At 44.9% G+C, this 19,321-nt stretch overlaps 1 protein-coding gene across 1 annotated transcript in view; it reads right to left on the bottom strand.

The window, feature by feature from the left end:
• The window catches only part of LCT (lactase), a 48,930-nt gene that overhangs the window by 12,567 nt on the left and 17,042 nt on the right, over window positions 1-19,321 (bottom strand). The window contains exons 5-10 of the mRNA XM_047722504.1: window positions 17,951-18,029; window positions 14,832-15,558; window positions 10,599-11,244; window positions 5,111-6,661; window positions 4,202-4,470; window positions 577-867 (exon numbers count right to left, since the gene is read on the bottom strand). Coding sequence (XP_047578460.1) covers window positions 577-867; window positions 4,202-4,470; window positions 5,111-6,661; window positions 10,599-11,244; window positions 14,832-15,558; window positions 17,951-18,029 — 3,563 coding nt within the window. The remainder of the gene's footprint in view (window positions 1-576; window positions 868-4,201; window positions 4,471-5,110; window positions 6,662-10,598; window positions 11,245-14,831; window positions 15,559-17,950; window positions 18,030-19,321) is intronic.

The raw sequence follows: 19,321 nt of genomic DNA, 5'->3' as shown, positions 1-19,321 counted from the left end.
CCTACAGATCAATTTATAACAAGGCCAAATTAGGAATGTCTGTGACGACTCCCTGCACTAGAGGTTAAAATGGCAAAAGACTGGAAACATCACAGGGAAGAGTGTTGCTAAACAGGAAAGTAATTCTAGAGGTAAGGTACAAACAGAACTGCATGTAACTTTAAAAAAGAATCAGTGAGGAAACTAGATATGGATACGGAAATATGGCCAGAAATAATGTTAAATAAAAGCAAGTACCAAGATGCATGTATGTGACCAGTATGGAAAAAGGTGGGAAAGGAACAAACATGCACACATGTATACATCTTCGAGCTAATCAATGCAAAAGAAGGACATGAGAACCCAGCAAACTGGACTGCCTTCTTTAAGCAGGGGAACTGGATGGCTGGGGGTCAGAGATCAAAGGAAAATCTTCACTGTGGACTCTTCTACGTTTAAAATTCTGCACCTTGTGAATTTTTGACAGTTCAAAAACTGAATCCAAAAACAGCATTTTGTTTACGGAATAAAGAGCCCCCAGCCTAGCTGGCTCCCACGCATGGACTTGACCAGAGCATGGCTAGGGCCCGACCTCACCTGGGGCTTGATGTTGGCAGCCAGCAGCGCGTCAATGAGCCGCTCATAGTAGTTGAGGCCCGCTTCATTGATGTACTTGGTGGTTCCATCTGGGAGGACACGAGACCAAGCGACAGAGAAGCGATAGTGGGATACCCCCAGGTTCTGCAGGGCGACCACGTCCTCAGCAATCTTGTGGTAACTGTCACAGGCCACATCACCGGTGTCATCATTCCCAACCCTCAGCGGTGTGTGAGAAAACGTGTCCCAAATACTGAGTCCTTTGCCATCTGCTCTCCACGCACCTTCAATCTCAAGGTGACAAGGCATGGTCTAGTTAAGTTCTGTAGTCGAGCCCCCACAAGTTCCTTTCTGTCAATGAGGGTGTCTCAAGTCAGGACATAAGTCAGAGTCACCTCCTCTGAGAAGATTCTCTGGCCACCCTCTGATTTCTGAGCTTCTACAGCCTTTTATACACACTGTCTGTGCATGCCAGCACTGACAGACTGCATCACACAGTTGTGGGCGTGCTGATGAACTGCCCTTGGCATGGGGTCTTTTGGTCTTGGTGTCCCAGCGCTTAACAGGGCAGTGTCTGGTGACACTGAATGACACTGAAAGTCTGATGCTGTGATGTTATATGACTGGACACCGCTAAGGTAGTGCTGGTATCCCAGCCAAGAGCACACGGCCAGGGGTGGCCTGCACAGCCCCCAGGCGAGCGGCGGGCCCAGGGCCAGCAGGCACACACCAGTTCAGGAGATGGCCTTGGTGGCTGGGAGATTAGTTAATGCAGGGAAATGGAGAAAATAAATGACAGCGTTGACGCTCTTAGGAGCTAGATTTTTCACCACTAGAGAAAGGAGATACAAATACGGGTGATGGAAAGGCTAGCATTTAGCCTGTGGAGTTGGATTGGAATCGGAGGTATCAGTATGAACTCACTATTTTTCAATCTACTTAGAGATGGGATGGATGTAGAAATACATACAAGTGTGTGCGTGCATGTGTGTGTGTGTGCACGCATGTGCACGCACGTGTTCACACTTGTATTTCCTGGCTCTGTCTGCTGCAAGGGCTGAAGAATGCTGACACCTGAGTGGCAGTGAGCACACCCAGCACCTAGACCTCGGGTTCTAAATGCCCACATCCAGTCTAAGAGGCTGGGGCTCATTTGAGAAAGGGATGGTTACAGGACTGGGGCAGAAAAGGCCCAAGATGATCCAGGAGCATCTTGTACCATAAAGAACTAAGGAAGTGCTCAAAGAATGACGGGCCATGTAGAAAGGACATAGGATCTGGCCAAAAGGCACTCCCCATAATAAAATGTGGGAAAATGTGAGCATTAAAATACATAATACTTAAAAAAATGCATAATACTAGCAAAACTATAACTCATTGAATAAAACAGGACTCCACGAGGCCATGCTGCTGATGCATATTTATAGAGCATGAATAATTAGGGGAAAAGTCAAAGCTTGACCCTTCTGTTGGATGCCACCTCATAAATATAAGTGGAATGATAAAATGAGAAAATCACTGTTGGCTCTCACTGAATAATTGATTCAGGCAAAAATTATTAACAGTTGCTAGAGTTAGTGGGTAAAATTTGATGAGGAACAGGTTACTTACAAGGTCTCCAAGTAGCTCCCCACAAAATACTTATAACTACAGAATACTTACTAATTTTATAGTAGAGAAACCTGGCAAACACGTTCTCATTCAAGTGATAGAATCAGTTTTCATATACATATATCTGTGTGTATGTATACACATGCACAGAAAATAAGGCAAATGGTAAAATTTAAACAGTTGAGTAATATGGGGAAAAGGTTTATAGGAGTCCTCTACTATTTTTGCAACTTTCCTCTGTTCAAAAATATTTCCAAATAAAAGGTTTTAAAAAGAAGGCATGTATAATCAGGGGTATGGGGGTGCTGGTGCAGGCAGCTGAGAGTCTTTGACTCTTCGTTTCCGCTCAGGTCTTCATCTCTGGGTTGTGAGATCAAGCCCAGCCGTGCTCAGTGCGAAGCCTATTTAAGACTGTCTCTCCCTCCCTCTGCTCCTCCCCCCATAAGTGCAGTCTCTTGCTCGCTCTCTCAAATAAATCTTTAAGGAAAAAAAAAAAAAGTACAACCAGGTGATATCTAGCCAGATAGCTATAGCCCACACTCTAAGCACTTCTCATCAATTTTTATATGTGACACTTTGCTAATTAGACGATTTAAGGTCACAAATGGAGAGAACTGTGCCTGCTGACTACCTGATGAATAGAAATGGGGGCTTGCAGATACTGATTTAATCATTCAAGATGTGGGCTGGCTAAAAGCTTTTTAAGACACTCCTATCCCTTGTACAGACTGGGCTTAAGAATCCTGTAGGGTCTGTAGCCTGTGCCCTAGAATCAATTCCTAACCCTTCCTGTGTCCAGCTATAAACCTGTGGGGTAGTGGTTTTCCTCCAGGGGCTATTTTTCCTCTGAAGAGACATTTAGCAACCTCCAGAAACATTTTTAGTTGTTAAAGTTGGGGAGGAATGTCCTGCGATCTAGTGGCTACAGGCCAGGGAGGCTTCTAAACACCCAGTAGGGTAGAGGAAAACCCCACAATAAGGAATCGTCCGTGCCAGTGTCCATCAGGCTGAACTGGGGAAACCCTGGACAGCGGGATCTGTTGGCCTGAAGTGAGAATAACAGAATATGATCTCTGAAATCTTGATATATCTTCCAATGATTCTTTCATGCAAGGTGTTGGCCAGAGCGCTGAAGAGGACCAAGAACTGGGGTTTCCTCCAGCCCACAGAACAGGCTCCATGAATAGTTTCTGTGTTTGTACATTTACTTAATCACGTCTCAACATGGCCGAATTTGGTCCGAGACTCCACTGTAAACTAGTAGGGCGGTCATCTGGGATACCTAACCCTCGCCTCCCTCAAAAACATTTCCCGCAGCTCTATCTAGAACACAGCCAAGGGCTAAGCACACCCAGGGTCACATCAGCTCACAGCGCTGATCCTGAGCAGGTCCCACAGGGAGCACACAGATCCCCCCCACTCTTGCCTCAAAGACAATCAACGGAGGCAGAAGATGTAAAGCAGGGACTCCCCACTAACTGCCTGGGCAAGTCACTCTTTGCTTTTTATCTTTCATTTTTCTGGGGGAAAAGCAAAATCCTTATGTTTTCTGTATCTGTGAGCTTCATTTGGCATGAATAAGCTGACACTGGGATGTCCTCAGGACATCAAAACAGGCCCAGGCCCCTGTGACAGCCACTCTGAGCCAACTGCCTGCTTGGAAGACACTGGGTGATAAGAGACACATTCTAGCAGAGAAGCTTCCTGTTCGCATGTCTCTGCCTAAGTGTTGGTGCTTAACTTCATCTGCTCCATTTTGCCTCCGAACACCCATCTCAGCACAGCCCTAGAAGCCATGCTGGTTTGCCTGAATTCAGGAATGTGAAGAAGCCGGGCTGCCCAGGGAAAGGACCTCTATGACTCTCCACATGGCACCTAGTACTTCCCTCCCACAGGTCTATGAGAACCCTGGGCTCTTACTTGACCCTCCCCATCCTGCCCTTGGCACTGAGCCCACAGCCTGGCACTTAGGAGGTAGGCAACAGATGTTGCTGAATGATCCCGGGCTTCTCACCTGATATGCGGCAGAAGCCGCACTCCAGATGAAACCCTCAGGAAAATGTCCATAGAGAAACTCGTCTTCCCTGGGCAGAGGCATGCCGTTGTTGGTGATAACCTCTGTGTAGTACCTGGCTGAGGCTCTTGCTGTGCGAGGCCTGTTTGTGTTGTTGAAATCAACATGGTACAGTCCAAACTTGACTGTGTAGCCATTCAGCCATTCAAAGTTGTCCATCAGAGACCATGCAGAATAGCCTCTAAGGTCTACGCCATCAAGTCTGTAGGCTGGGAACATCCCAAAGGGAGAAGAGAAGAACTTTACACCAGGAGGGTGAGGTTCCCCAAGAAGCCCAGCCAAGACTGGCACCTCATTCAAGACAGTAGTCCTAAACTGTGACCTTCTATACACAAGTAATGTGTGCCCAGATAGACAAATCACCTTGTCTTTTTTGCCAGCACTGGATGCCCTCAAAACAATGACTAATGGCCAATCTTTGCAAAATCAAATTCTTTTGTTGGGGTAAAGGGACATGCCTCAAATGGAGAGTCTCAGCCCACTTTAGAAGTTAATCATACAAATGGGAATTAGAGAAGAGTTTCTTGTTCTGGGGTGCATGGAACTCACCAGAATATAAGCTCCATGTTATCTTTTCGTTCACTGAACTTAGAATAGAACTCGTCACACAGCAGTTGATCAGTAAGGAATGGATGGACCCATGAAAATACTCTGTATGTGTGGGAAGATGACCATAGCTTTTTTTCAGATTTCCAAAGGGATATGTAACCCCAGAAGGGAAAAGAATTATGGAGTTAGGCCCTAAGAGAGACTTGTTGATGGTCTGTAATCCACTCTGCCAAACCATTTCAGGCATGTGACATATGGATGCTGGAAGATTCTGTGAGGAGGACATCAATGATCACCTACCTTTCAAAGCTTCATTGATGTAGGTTTTGTGGTAAAATATCCTGTCGGTATCTTCCACTTTTGGATTGGTAAGCGCCACTCCATTTTCAGTGATGTAAATGGGGATGTCGCCATACTCTTCCTTGATCCAGTTGAGCAGTCTTCGTGTCCCCCAGGGCGCAGCTCTGTCCATTGCTGTGGCAGGCCATGAAGAGTCCTCCGTCTCGGTTGTCTCCCGGTCATCTTCATAGGAGGGTGGGTTTAACCTGGGCGTTCTGTGCTGCACGATTCTGGAGTAGTAGGTGTTAAGGCAGAACACGTCGGCTGTGCCCCTGATGTACCTCTTCTCTTCCTCAGTGAAGCTCGGCAGGCGGGAGGTGGCTAAGTGTTGAAGTTCACTCCTATTCCCCACTTTCCACTTCATGGCATCAGGATAGTCTCCATTTCGGAAAATGGGGTGGGCAAACCAGCCCAGTGAGAACTGCAGCATTCGGTCAGCTGCCTCCACCTCCCTCGGGATCTCTAGTGACTTGGGCTCTGCCCAGTGTGTACTGAGACTCAAAGAGATTACCCCCTTCTGTTCCTGCCTATATTTCTCATTGTAAGTGTGATAGACTCTGGCATGAGCTTTGATGACTGCATGGCCAATCCTGTAAGGTGCCCAGCCTGGGTCCTTCACCTGTGGAGGAAACTCCCCTGAGCCATAACCTAACCATGCCTGGTATGTGGGCTCATTAAAGGTCATCCAGAACTTGACTCTATCCCCAAAGGTCTGGAAACAAAAGTCCGCATAGCTGTTAAACAACTCAATCAAGGAAGAATTTTCCCAGCCTCCAATATCCTGGAGAGCCTGGGGCAGGTCCCAATGGTACAGTGTCACCATGGGTGAGATGTTGCTTGCCACCAAGCCATTGATCAGCCTGTTGTAATAATCAACACCGTGTCTGTTGATAGAATTGTTTCTTCCTGTTGGGAAAATCCTAGACCAGGAGAGAGAGAAACGATAGGCCTTCACCTTTAAAGCTCGAAGCATATTCAGATCTGCATCCAATTGGTTATAGCTGTCACAGGCGATGTCTCCAGTGGCACCGCCTTTCACATTGCTCCCTGGTGTGTGGGTGAAGTTATCCCAGATGCTGGGGCCTTTGCCATCAGCATCCCAAGCTCCTTCAATCTGATAAGCTGATGAAGACACACCCCACAGAAAGTCATCCCGGAAAGTGCCATGGTAGAACAGATCTCTTTCAAACTTGGGTTGGTTGGAGAACTTTTCCCAAACAACTTTAGCTTTGGAGGGCACATCAGATGGAAAAGTGAAGGCTCTCATTTTAGGTGGAAAGTTTGATGTACTGGGTGATGGCAGTCTATTTACTACCTTGGGAAGAAAACCATTCTTTTCAATGATGCTGGTGAAAAAGTAGGCAGACTTCCTGGGAGTCCTCGGCTTGCTGCTGTCGTTGAAGTTGATGTGGTGCAGCCCAAACCTCTGGCTGTAACCAGAGGGGCCTTCGAAGCCATCCATGAGGGCACGAGCAATGTAAGATCGAACATCCACCAAGTCGTCCTTGATAGCTACAGAGAGAAACAAAACTCGGGATTATTTTAAAGTCTCTGTTACTGATGTTGCTATTTAAAGGTTTTCCTTTTGGGGCGCCTGGGTGGCTCAGTGGGTTAAGGCCTCTGCCTTCGGCTCAGGTCATGGTCCCAGGGTCCTGGGATCAAGCCCTACATTGGGCTCTTCGCTTGGCCTGCTTCTTCCTCTCTCTCTACCTGCCTCTCTGCCTACTTGTGATCTCTGTCAAATAAATAAAATCTTTAAAAAAATAAATAAACGTTTTCCTTTTGATACACACAGTTTGGAGGGGACTTGGGTTACCCCAAAAATGCCAACCCTTTTTCCTTAGAATGAATAAAAGAAAAATCCACAAGGCCCTACAAATCATCAGGCCACATCTGTGGTCATAAATCTCAATCCAGAGGAGCATTCCTGCCTTAAAATGAATACGAGAATGTGTTCCATCTGCTTTTATCAGGACTCCTTGGTTTTTTTATAGAATGAAAAATATCTCAAATGTACTTTTGCTTTTCCTTATGTTTAGCAATACTGACATGAAATGATCACACATCCCATCTTAGAAAAGAGAAATAAAGCCTACAGTAAGGTATTCCCTGGTAAGTGGGTTGAATAGAAGTCCTCAAAAAGATATGTCCAAATCTTAACTTCCCATACCAGTGAATGTAATCTTATTTGGAAAAAGGGTCTTTGTAGATGTAATTAAGTTAGGGGTCTTAAGACGTGATCATCCTGCAAAACTGGATGAGTCAGAAATCCAATGACAAGAATCCTTAAAAGAGAAACAGAGAAGGTCCACATGAAGATGGAGGCAGAGATCAGGGTGACACAGCCACTAGCCAGGGAATGCTTAGAGCTACCAGGAGCTGGAAGAGGCGAGGAAGGAGTCTACTTTGGAGACTTCGGAGGGAGAGTAGCCTTACTGACATCTCCATTTTGGACTTCTGGCTTCCAGAACTATGAGAAAAATGAAAGAGAGAGAGAGAGAAAGAAAAGAAAATAAAAGAAAGGAAGGAAGGACGGAAGGAAGGAAGGAAAGAAAGAAAGAAGAAAGAAAGAAAGAAAAGAAAAGAAAAGAAAAAGAAGAAGAAGAGGAGGAGGAGGAGGAGGATGAAGAAAAAAAAATGTCTGGTGAGTCAAGGAAAAACCAGCCTCAGAGTAAAGCAACAGTTTTGGGCTCAAACTGGGAACCAGCAAAGTATTAAGCCTTATTTTTATCAGATTACACAGACTCTCAACAAACACTAACTGTATAAGAGGCATAATTCATATACTATGTATAGTTTACTTACTCATTCAATAAATAATTTAATAAGCACCTACATTGTCCCAGGCTGTAATAGGCTCTGGAAACAAAGATGAATAGAAGCCTCATAGGTTTGTGGGTATTGCTGAGACAGAAATAAAAAGGCCTCTCACTGGCTGATCAGGCACATCATGTAATCTCTCTGAGCATTAGTTTTCACAACTGTCCCATCAAGATAATATCTGCCCCTACTATGCCTAGGTGGGTCAGTCAGTTAAGCGGCTGCCTTCAGCTCAGGTCATGATCCCAGAATCCTGGGATCAAGCCCCACATTGGTCTCCCTGCTCCCTGGGGAGCTTGCTTCTCCCTCTTCCTCTGCCTCTCCCCCCAACTCCCAGCTTGTGTACATGCTCTCTCTCAAATAAATAAAATCTTTTTAAAAAATATGCCCCTATTTTCTGCACAAGGCTGTTTCAAAGATCACTTGAGATAATCTCTTAAAGGGATTCTGGGATTGTGAAGATTACAGAATTGTAACCCTGATGCTAAGGGTACAAGCAAAGTATAAGAGAGAGTGTCTGGCCTCAGGAACAGTGACTGTGTTTCTCCATTCCTTACTGAAGTGCCTAGGGCAGGTATTACTAATCAACTCTTTCAGTGAATCTAGACAAGGCCTTGAAATTTTCTCAACATAGCCCCCTTAACATAGGCAGGTGACTCGCCACTTATCAACTGATTAGCACTGACCCACTTATCAACTGATTAGCACTGACATATGAGATGAAAACTATTTGCCATTCCTTTTTACTTAGAATAAAAAGGCATATGGGGAAAAGTCTCTTCAATAAATAGCATAGGGAAAGTTAGCTACATGCAAAAGAATGAAACTGGACCAGTTTTCTACACCATACACAAAAATAAACTCAAATGTATTAAAAATGTAAATATGAGACCTGAAACCATAACAATCGTAGAAAAGAGAGAGCATAAGCAGTAATTTCTCTAACATTGGCCATATCGACATCTTTCTAGATGTGTCCTGAGGCAAACAAAACAAAACCAGAAATAAAGTATTGGGCCTACATCAAAATAAAAAGCTTCTGCACAGCAAAGGAAACTATCAACAAAACTAAAAGATAACCTCTGGAATAGGAAAAGATATTTGAAAACTATATATCCAATAAAGGGTTAGTATTCAAAATAAGGAACTGATATAACTCAATACCCAAAAAATAAATAATCCAATTTTAAAAATGGGCAGAACACACAAGCAGACATTTCTCCAAGGAAGACATACAGATGGCCAACAGACCCATGAAAAGATGTTCAACATCACTCATCATCAGGAAAATGTAAATCAAAACTACAACGAAATATCACTTCAGACCCGTCAGAATGGCTAAAATAAAAAACACAAGAAACAGCAAGTGCAGGTGAGGATGTGGAGAAAAAGGAACTCTCATGCACTGTTGGTGGGAATGCAAATTACTACAGCCACTGAGGAAAACAGCATGGAGGTTCCTCAAAAAATTAAAAATAGAATTACCCTATGATCCAGTAATTCTACTCCTGGGTATTTACCCAAAGAATATAAAAAACACTAATTCAAAAAGATATATGTACCCTGTTCATTGCAGCATTAATTACAACAGCCAAATTATGGAAGCAGCCCAAGTCTCTATCAAAAGATGAATGAATAAAGATGATGTGGTATTTATATATACAATGCAATATTACCCAACTATAAAAAAGAATGAAATCTTACCAATTGCAACAACATGGATGGATGGAGGGGGTATAATGCCAAGTGAAACAGGTCAATCAGATAAATATAAATACCATATGATTTCACTCATATGTGGAATTTAAGAAACAAAGAATACAAGAGACAAACCAAGACTCTTAGCCACATAGAACAAGCTGATGGTTACCAAAGAGGAGGGGGTGTGGAGATGAGTGAAATAGATGAAGGAGATTATGAGTACATTTATCATGATAAGCACTAAGTAATGTATAGAATTGTCATCACTATATTGTATACCTAAAACTGATATAACACTGTATATTAACTATACTGGAATTAAAATTTTTAAAAAATTTAAAATACATTTGAAGCTTTGTTAGGCAAGAATGATTCTGTAGGTATGAATTAACTGGATCAAAGTTAATGGTGTGGAATGTAGATGTTATAGCTGGTTAAAGAAGATGGAGATTAATGTGGCCAGAACAATGAAGGGAGACTTAATGTGTTGGAGTCCCATCTTATAATGCCATTGTCATCCTATATTGTAACTTTCTGGGTTCCTCTATAGACTCTGAGTGTCCTCTGGGAAAAAGTGATATTTGTTCAATATTTTACCCCTACAGTCTTGTGCAATGTGTGGCACATAATAGGCACTGAATACATTTTTGTTAAATGAATGCATTAAAAGAAGATGATTCCTGATCAGTGGATAAGACTCAGATGGGCAGAATGGAGAAGGAGGCATTATAGGAAATAAGAACACAGGAGCAAAAACTTGAGGCTTCTGGGGGAGACAGGAGAGTAATGTGAAGGATTCATGCTATTACTACTACTACTACTACTTTTTGGCTTCATTTTCTTGGAAGACTATCTTTGTCTCATTAAACAAAACTCTGAAGACTTGGAGAAGTACCACCCACTTTCCAATCACCAACATCATTCTTACCCTTGAGCACCTCATTGATATATTTATTGAAGTAGTCCACTCTCAAGGAATCCTCAAAGAGATCTTCGGTCTCCCCTATGGGCATGCCATTCCCAGCCAGGTAGATTGGAACTTTTCCTCTTGTATATTCCAAATATACAAACTGCAACAGTCTCCTTATACCCCAGGGTACTACATAAATCCAAGAGGATGAGGTCTGAGGCCACGCAGGGTCCACATGTTGGGAGAAGCCCCCAATGGTATCATAGCTGGGGATGCAGGAATCTTCTTGGGTCTTGCTGATGAGGCGGGAGGTATAATGAGACAGACCCAGAAAATCAGCGGAGCCTTTCAGAAGCTGCTTCTCTGCTTTGGTGAACTCAGGGAGCTGGGCCACAGGACTGGGGCACTGTTGGTTCATCTGTTGGATCTGGGCCTTCAGGGCAGCAGGGTAGTCTCCATCCACAAAGATGGGGTGTGCAAACCAGCCCAGCATGAAATGCAAGAAGCGTTCAGAGGCTGTGAGGTCCTCGGGCCTCTCTGGAGACAGAGGTTCTGCCCAGTCTGAGTTCAACACAATGCCCACACGTCCCTGCTGCTGTAGACGATAGTGACTATTATAGTGGTGCCAAACTCTGGCATGAGCCTTGAGGACCAAGTGAGCCACCTTGTGAGGAAGAAAGAAGGGAATACAGTGCTTCATAACAACCAACAGCAAAGCCAACAATCATAAGCCAATAACAAGTCTACAACATCAACAAGTTAACACCAATGTCAAGGTTACCAATGTTAATGACAACATTAACAGTGAAAATGTCCACATCAATAAAAAGAGTAACATAAATAACATCAGCAAGTCATCAGCAAGTTAATGCCAATGTCAACAAGTCAACAATATCAATAAGAAGTTAAGATAGATGCTAATAATGTCAATAAATCAAGGACATGGACATTGTTGACACTGACAACACCATCAACACCAGTGCTGGCAATATCAACAATGCAGACAACAGAGACAGTAAGTCAATGACAATGTCAATGAGTCGCCACCACAGACAGGTCAATAGCAGCAGCACCAACACCATATTTCATAGTTAACATTGTTAATGAATTCTCTCATGTATTTCTTACAACAACCTTATATGGCAAGTATAATTAATTATTACCACTGTACAATGAGGGAAACAAGATCCAGAGAGGGTAGAATGCAGGAAGTCTGACTCTAGGCCTGTATTGTCCCAAACAATGCTATTCTGCCTTTGCCCTCAATAATCCTTACTGACTAATTCATCACCAACAAATTTGGGGGGATCATTTTAGTTGCCATACAAGGAATGGGATAATTCTAACCTACCTGTCCTCCTTTCTATAGTGAAATCTAGAAAGAAAACCCATGTCCAGGAACCTCTTTGTAGACTTAACTCAAGGTCTTACAAAAGTCAACAGCTTCCCTTGGCAGAGCACCATGGGAAAACAGGCAAAAGTGGTGTGCCTGGAGTATAATACACATAGATTTTAATCTTGACTTTGTCACTAACTTGCTCAGGAAACTCAATCTTCTCATTCAGTTTCCTTTTCTGCAAGAAGCAGTAATTATGGATCCATTTAGAAGCACTAAAGAAGATTGTGGATACAAGGGTGCCTGGGTGGTTTAGTCATTGGGCGTCTGCCTTCAGCTCAGGTCATGATCCCAGGGTCCTGGGATTGAGCCCCACATTGGGTTCCCTGCTCAGCTGGGAGCCTGCTTCTCTCTCTCCCACTCAACTTGCTTGTGTTCCCTCTCTCTGTCAAATAAATAAATAAAATCTTAAAAAAAAGTGTATACAAGCGCCAAGCAGAAACCTGGAGTGCAGGCAGGAGCCTGTGGCTTCATAGCTTCCTTTCCTTTTTCATTTTTATCTTCTGAAGATGATGACACTTATTATTGAAGAATTTCATATCAAAATAGGCCCTAGAAATGAAATTCCTCACTGCTTCTCATGTTCCAAATGTTAGTCTTTAACTGGTTCCTAAACTCCATGGCAAACTGTGCTCCTTTCCAAAAGGTAGGACTGCTTGCCTCCTAAATGAGTCCGTGTAAGACAGGGGGCTTGGGGGGCGCCTGGGTGGCTCAGTGGGTTAAGCCGCTGCCTTCAGCTCAGGTCATGATCCCAGGTCCTGGGTTTGAGCCCCACATCGGGCTTTCTGCTCAGCGGGGAGCCTGCTTCCTCCTCTCTCTCTGCCTGCCTCTCTGCTTACTTGTGATTTCTCTCTGTCAAATAAATAAATAAAATCTTCAAAAAAAAAAAAAAAAAGACAGGGGGCTCGGTGGGCTATCTGACCACTAGCAGAACCAGCCACTGTGGCCACGGAACATGGAAAAGTGTTAATGACAAGTCAGGTGAAAAATGGGCACGGGGTAATTGTGATGTGTCAGTGTAGGGTCATCAATTGTAAAAAATGTACCATGCTGGTAATGGGGGGGTGTTAATAATGGGGGAAGCTGTGGCGGGGGGCAGACAGTATATGGGAAATCAATGTAACTTCTGTTCAATTTTGCTATGAACTTAAAACTACTATAAAAAATAAAGTCAACTTAAAAAATGCACCAAATCAAGTGCACTGTGAGTACACTGTGAATGCAAGGGAGCCAGGACTGGAAGGAAACATGGGCAGAATCAGGAGAGAAACTTTTTCTATGAAATTTTCCCTTAAAGGCATTATACTGTTTTAATTAATACATAAAAGCAAGATGTGAAAGACCAAAGTGAGGTAGGCTTTCCAGGAGCCACACTTGTAGGGATAAGAAGCCTAGGGAGAAGAGGTTAGTATGAGTTTTACAATGAAGAGAGGAATAGAAAGGTTCCAACCTTCCATTTTCAGAAGTGTTCTCTTTTGGTGTGTATGGTCACTTGCTGAATGAGAACAGAGTAGAAGCCTTGACCTCAGTGCTATGATTTTTTGGCATTTCATCAAGTCACTGATTCCAATTTTTCTATCTCATTGTGGACATTTGAAACTGTTCTCTAATTTTCTTTTTTAAGATTTTATTTGTTTGACAGAGAGTAATCACAAGTAGGCAGAGAGGCAGGCAGAGAGTGAGAGGAGGAAGCAGGCTCCCCACTGAGCAGAGAGCTCAATGTGGGGCTCGATCCCAGGACCTTGGGATCATGACCTGAGCTGAAGGCAGAGGCTTTAACCCACTGAGCAAGCCAGGTGCTCTGTTCTCTAATTTTCTTATGTGTATTTGTATCATCTCCTCCAAAAAGCTTTAAATCTCAAGGACATGAACCATGGTGTCCTCTTTAACAACCAGTATGGGGCAAAGACTCCTATTTCAGAAGAGAACCCCAAGTGTGGTGGGAGAAAGCCAGACTAACCAGTCCATCCTGAAGAAGGCTGCCAGGGAAGGCTGAGATTTTGAAGAAATATGGAAAGGATGGAAAGGACCTATATTAAGCCATTTAAATTGTTGTCTCCAGTATATACATCCCCTTCTTATGGGAATGCTATACTGACTAGCCTCTGGAAAGCTGGACCCTTTCTCCCCGCCTTCCTCTCAGCCAGTGTGGAAGGGTAGAGCTGGCATCAGGACCCAGACCAGCCACTGCATTCCAGTCCCCTAGCCTAGACCCAGTGACTGGTTCGGGGGTGGGCATGCAACCCAGGCAGCAGCCACAAGACACAGGAAGGCATTTGCTGGGAATGGCAGAAGAGAGGCAAGCTTGCTTTCCTGCTTGTCTTGAAGGAGAGCAGGGCTGCAGCCATCTGGTTAGCAGGCAGTTCAAGTAGAAAGCCAGTAGGGGGGCGGGCAAGAGAAGAAGAAAAATTGAGTACTAGTGGCACGTTCTAGGTCTGATCAAGTTCCACTGTGACCAGCTAAAACCCAGACTTTTCAGTTTCCTAGGGAGACAGATTCCCTCTTTGCTTAGGTTAGTCTGGGTTCAGTTTTCTGTCACTTTCCACTCTCCACATGGAGAATGTGCTGGCCCCAATTCTGGCCCCAAACGCCGGCCCTCCACTGACACCATTGGAAGCAGTTCCTGTTCTCCCACCCCCAATTCCCTCAGCCAGCAGCGCTGTGCCAAGGACATAATGACTGTTTCCAAGTGCCAGCACAGCGTCTGGAAAAATAAGGTGATTAACAATTTTTAGTGCCTTCCCTCCCCCTTCTGGCTTCTTTTAAAGGACAAAAAGGAAAGTCCTGCTGAAGGGAAGAGAAAATGACTTACTCCCAGAGAAATGTCTCCCCCAGTGAGGTAGGCCCAGACATACCTTGAAAGAGGCCACCCCTGGGTCTGAGAGGCCTGGCGCATGGCGGCCAGTGCCATAGCCGGCGTAGCTCATCACCCACGGCTCGTGGAAGGTCACCCAAAGCTTCACGCGGTCCCCGAAGGTGGCGAAGCAGAAAGCCGCATAGTCCAGGAACGCGTCCACCACGCTGTCGTTCTGCCACCCACCATGCTCCTGCAGCGCCCGGGGCAGGTCCCAGTGGAAGAGCGTGGCCATGGGCTCGATGCCCGCGGCCAACAAGCTGTCCACGAGCCTGCTGTAGTACGCGACGCCCTGGGGCCTGGGCCGGTGCCCGCGGCCGCTGGGGAAGATGCGGGACCAGGAGATGGAAAACTTGTACACCTGGGCTCGGAGGCCCCGGAGCAGGGCCACATCGATGTCTGCTTTGTGGTAACTGTCACTGGCCACCTCCGGTGTCACTGCTCCCCGGGCGGCATTCAGGTGCCCCATCGGGTCCCAGACGCTCGGCCCCCTTCCGCCCTCGGCCCAGCCGCCTTCCACGTTGAAGGCTCCGGTGGAGACGCCCCAGAGGAAGTCTTCAGGGAAAACATCCCGCAGGAAAGCATCTCTCTCAGCCCTGGACTGGTTGGCAAAGGTTGCCCAGACTCTCCGGTAGGCCGAGCCTTGAGGCGAGGAGCCGGCTGCGCGCCCCACGTCCCGCGGCGCCGAGGCCTGAAGGGAACGGCTGCCCATCCGAGAGCAGGGCCCACTGCAGGGTTGGGAAGACAAAGGGACACAGGGATGACTCTGTGGCTTACCTCCGCCCTGAGACAGACGGATAGCGACAACGTGGGTCATCAGGGGAGGTTCCAGAAACACTGAGTGAAAAAACCGTACCCACAAAGTTGTCGACAGGAAGTGACTGATGGGTGGGGAAATTACTATTATTGCCTGTTCTTAGGTCAGTTACTATTGCTCCTGCAGGAGTCAAACACTGTGCCAAGCCCACTGTTCCCTGTATTAGCTTGTCCTTGAGTACTGTCTTTGGTTCTATGCCATTTTTCCCCTTATTATTATTTATAAAAAAAACATAGCTAATTGGGGTGCCTCTGTGGCTTCTTGGGCTAAGTATTGGACTCTTATTTCTGCTCAGGGCATGATCTCAGGGTCCTGATATCAAGCCCTGTGCTGGGCTCCTGCTTAAGATTTACTCTCTTGGGTGCCTGGGTGGCTCAGTCGTTAAGCCTCTGCCTTCTGCCCAGGTCTTGATCCCAGAGTCCTGGAATTGAGCCCCGCATCGGGCTCCCTGCTCCATGGGAAGCCTGCTTCCCCTCTCCCACGCCCCCTGCTTGTGCTCCCTCTCTTGCTGCATCTCCCTCAGTCAAATAAGTAAATAAAATCTTGAAAAAAAAAAAAAAAGATTTACTCTCTCCCCCTACCCCTCCCCGACCTCGCTCTCAAAACTTAATTAAATAAAAACAACATAGCTAATAATAATGATGGCTTTAATTCATTATGCCTTGATTCTGTACTGGCCACTATGATAAGAATGTTGTTGGTCTCTCATTTAATATTTACAGATTTATGAGATAAGTACTACAATTATGTATCCTTATCCTGCAAAAAAGGAAACTGAGACTTTAAGAAATGAGTAAGTTCTGGGCATCAGGAGACCAGCACCTAGTTACCAGCTGGTACAGAAGCAGTTCAATAATTGAGCTACTGGTATAGCTCTACTGATATGCACTAGCTAAATATTAACTCTAGCTCTTCCACTGGGACCTACCCTGGGGCACTGGAGGAGAATGGTGAGTGGCAGTCCTTTCTCCATGATGCCTGGACTGTGGATATAGTAGTAGGAGCTCAAGCATCCATCCTGGACCATAAGGTAGAAGCCTTACTAAGGATGACAAAACGAGATAGGAGCCTGGATTCCCGATGATTATACTTTCTCTAGATTATCCATCTCCAGCCTTTTTAATGTAAATGAACTCATATCTCATTTTCTTTTAAATGAGAACTCCTTGATCACACAGTTTGCAAGTCGTAGAGCAAAGTCTGTGCTTTCAGGGGCACCTGGATATCTCAGCTGGTTAATTGTCTGCCTTTGGCTTGGGTCATGGTCCCAGGGTCCTAGGATCAAGCCTCCTGTTGGGTTCCTTACTCAACAGGGAGTCTGCTTCTCCCTTTCCCTCTGCTCGCTCTCTCCCTCAAATAAATAAAATCTTTTTTTTTTAAGATTTTATTTATTTATTTGGCAGAGAGAGATCACAAGTAGGCAAAGAGGCAGGGAGAGAGAGAGGGGGAAGCAAGCTCCCTGCTGAGCAGAGAGCTCGATGTGGGGCTCAATCCCAGGACCCTGAGATCATGACCCAAGCCAAAGGCAGAAGCTCAACTCACTGAGAGCCCCTCAAATAAATAAAATCTTTATAAACCAGTGTGCTTTTAACCATATATCACTATATTTGTGTGTAGATATTTATATATTTTTAATATTTCATATAAATAAATTCAGATAAATATAGATTTGAAATAAAACATAAAAATGCTATCCTTACATGAATAGTCTATTTTCGATTTTGTTTTATTTTTAGTCCATTTCTCTCCTTCTGTCTTTCCTTCAAAACCTCTCAGAAAATCCCTGAGTTAGGCTTCTGCCTCACTGCAACAGCTGAATCTCCAACCTACACTACTGTCTCCTTGTGGGAAAGAGGTTTCACAGTTCACAGGAGGAAACGGGTGCAGAGAACTCCCCTCACTTGTTCAGGTCATGCAACTTCAATGGGGCAGTCAGATCTATCTTTAACACAGCCTTCCACAAACACACACTACCTCAGCAAGCTCTTCAACTAGAAGGCAAGGGTTCAAAATCCCAGCTCTGCTTGCTATGTGGACTTGGGCAAACCGCTAGGCTCACAAGGGCAGAATGACAAGGGAAGATGCAGAAACACGTAGGCCCAGAGTCAGATGCAGTGGGAGACTGGCTCTCTTGCTACTGTCCCCTTGGAGCCTTCATTTCTCATCCGGATTAAAAATCACTGGCCAAGAGGCAGATGACAACAGTCCCCCACGAGTACACACGTGAAACAGCATTCTGCAAGTATCATTGATATTGATATTTCAACAGGAAATTGATAGTTCAACAGGAAACCTAACATTACCTTCTCTTGGAACTTGGTGAACAGCTTAGCAGAGTATTAACATCAGACCCAATGGTGAGAACCTGGTGTTCGCTTATGGCTGTAAAACAAGAAGTTTATTTAAGGCTCCTAGAAGCCCAACCAACAGTGTTTATGGATGCACTCAATTATTTTCTTATTTATTCCACACCCAAGCTCCAATCAATCATTCTAAGCTCCCTGGAAAATACCATGTGCAAAAGAGGTAAGGAGGTCAGAACTGACTTCCATGTAGCTAGAACAGTGGTTCTCAAACTTCCCTGTGCATCTGAATCGCCTGCAGACCTTGTTAAACACAGATTTCTGGGCCCACCCCAAGAGTTTCTGAGCCAGTGCATTTGATGTGGGGCTCGAGGATTTGAATATCTAGCAAGTTCTCAGGGGATGCTGACCCTGCTGGTTTGAAGACCACACATGGAGAACAACTGATTTAGAAGAACTCAAACATCAGAAGGAGATGGAATTTTTTAAATTGTTGTGAACTATGCATAAACAATAAATTGACCATTTTAGCCATTTAGAAAGGGATGGAACTTAAGAACAGAAATCATTATGCCATCAAATGTGAGTTAGGGTGAGGGTTATTAAATTGTAACTATGGATGAGTGTCGTGAGGTCTATGAAGCTGGCTCAGCACTGGTTACAAGTAGTAGAAAGGGCACTACTGACCTCTACTCTACTCTACCTTATAGGGTGACTGGAATGAATACCAGGACACCCAGGAACCTGCCCCTTTCTAGTAGACCTCAGCCCCTGATGCCTTAACACAATCCATCTTTCCCTTGATGTGATTGCACCCTGAGTGATCTCTTGATCCACGGTCCACCAATCAGATTCACTCTCATGAATTTGAACTAAGAGACACGGAGAAGATTGTCCATGAGCTGCAGGTCTTAGATCTGAAGGCTTCAGTAAGGTGCTCACCAGGGCCATGTGCAAGCTGAGGTAATGGGGAAAAGAGCAAGGATAAGTGGAGGGGGCCAAAGGTGAGAGATCTTGGAGGGAGCAGTAATGAAAAGGGACACTCAGGCACAGAGCAGTTCCCATACTTATACCTGAACCTGGAAGCCTAATGGTCTTTATTTCCAAAAGACCAAAGCATCTTTGTCATCTTTGTACAGAACCTCTCTTCTTTCTCAAGTCAACGGGAGCTAAGGGACCAAGAATACAAAGGCAAGGGACACTAAGCCCATCTGGGGAGAACTCTCAGACCAGCCCTCTTCTGGTCCCTCCTCTTATTGGAACCTCAGACTTTTAAAACTGCTACTTCCCAAGCCAGTGCACCAAATGTCACTCAAAACCTCACCAGCAAAAGCAGAACCCTCTTACACTGTTGGTGGGAATGCAAACTGG

The sequence above is a fragment of the Lutra lutra genome, chromosome 3 (assembly GCF_902655055.1).
Source record: "Lutra lutra chromosome 3, mLutLut1.2, whole genome shotgun sequence".
Taxonomy (NCBI): domain Eukaryota; kingdom Metazoa; phylum Chordata; class Mammalia; order Carnivora; family Mustelidae; genus Lutra; species Lutra lutra.
The sequence above is the reverse complement of the archived record's forward strand: the minus strand, read 5'-3'. Positions and strand labels throughout refer to the sequence as shown.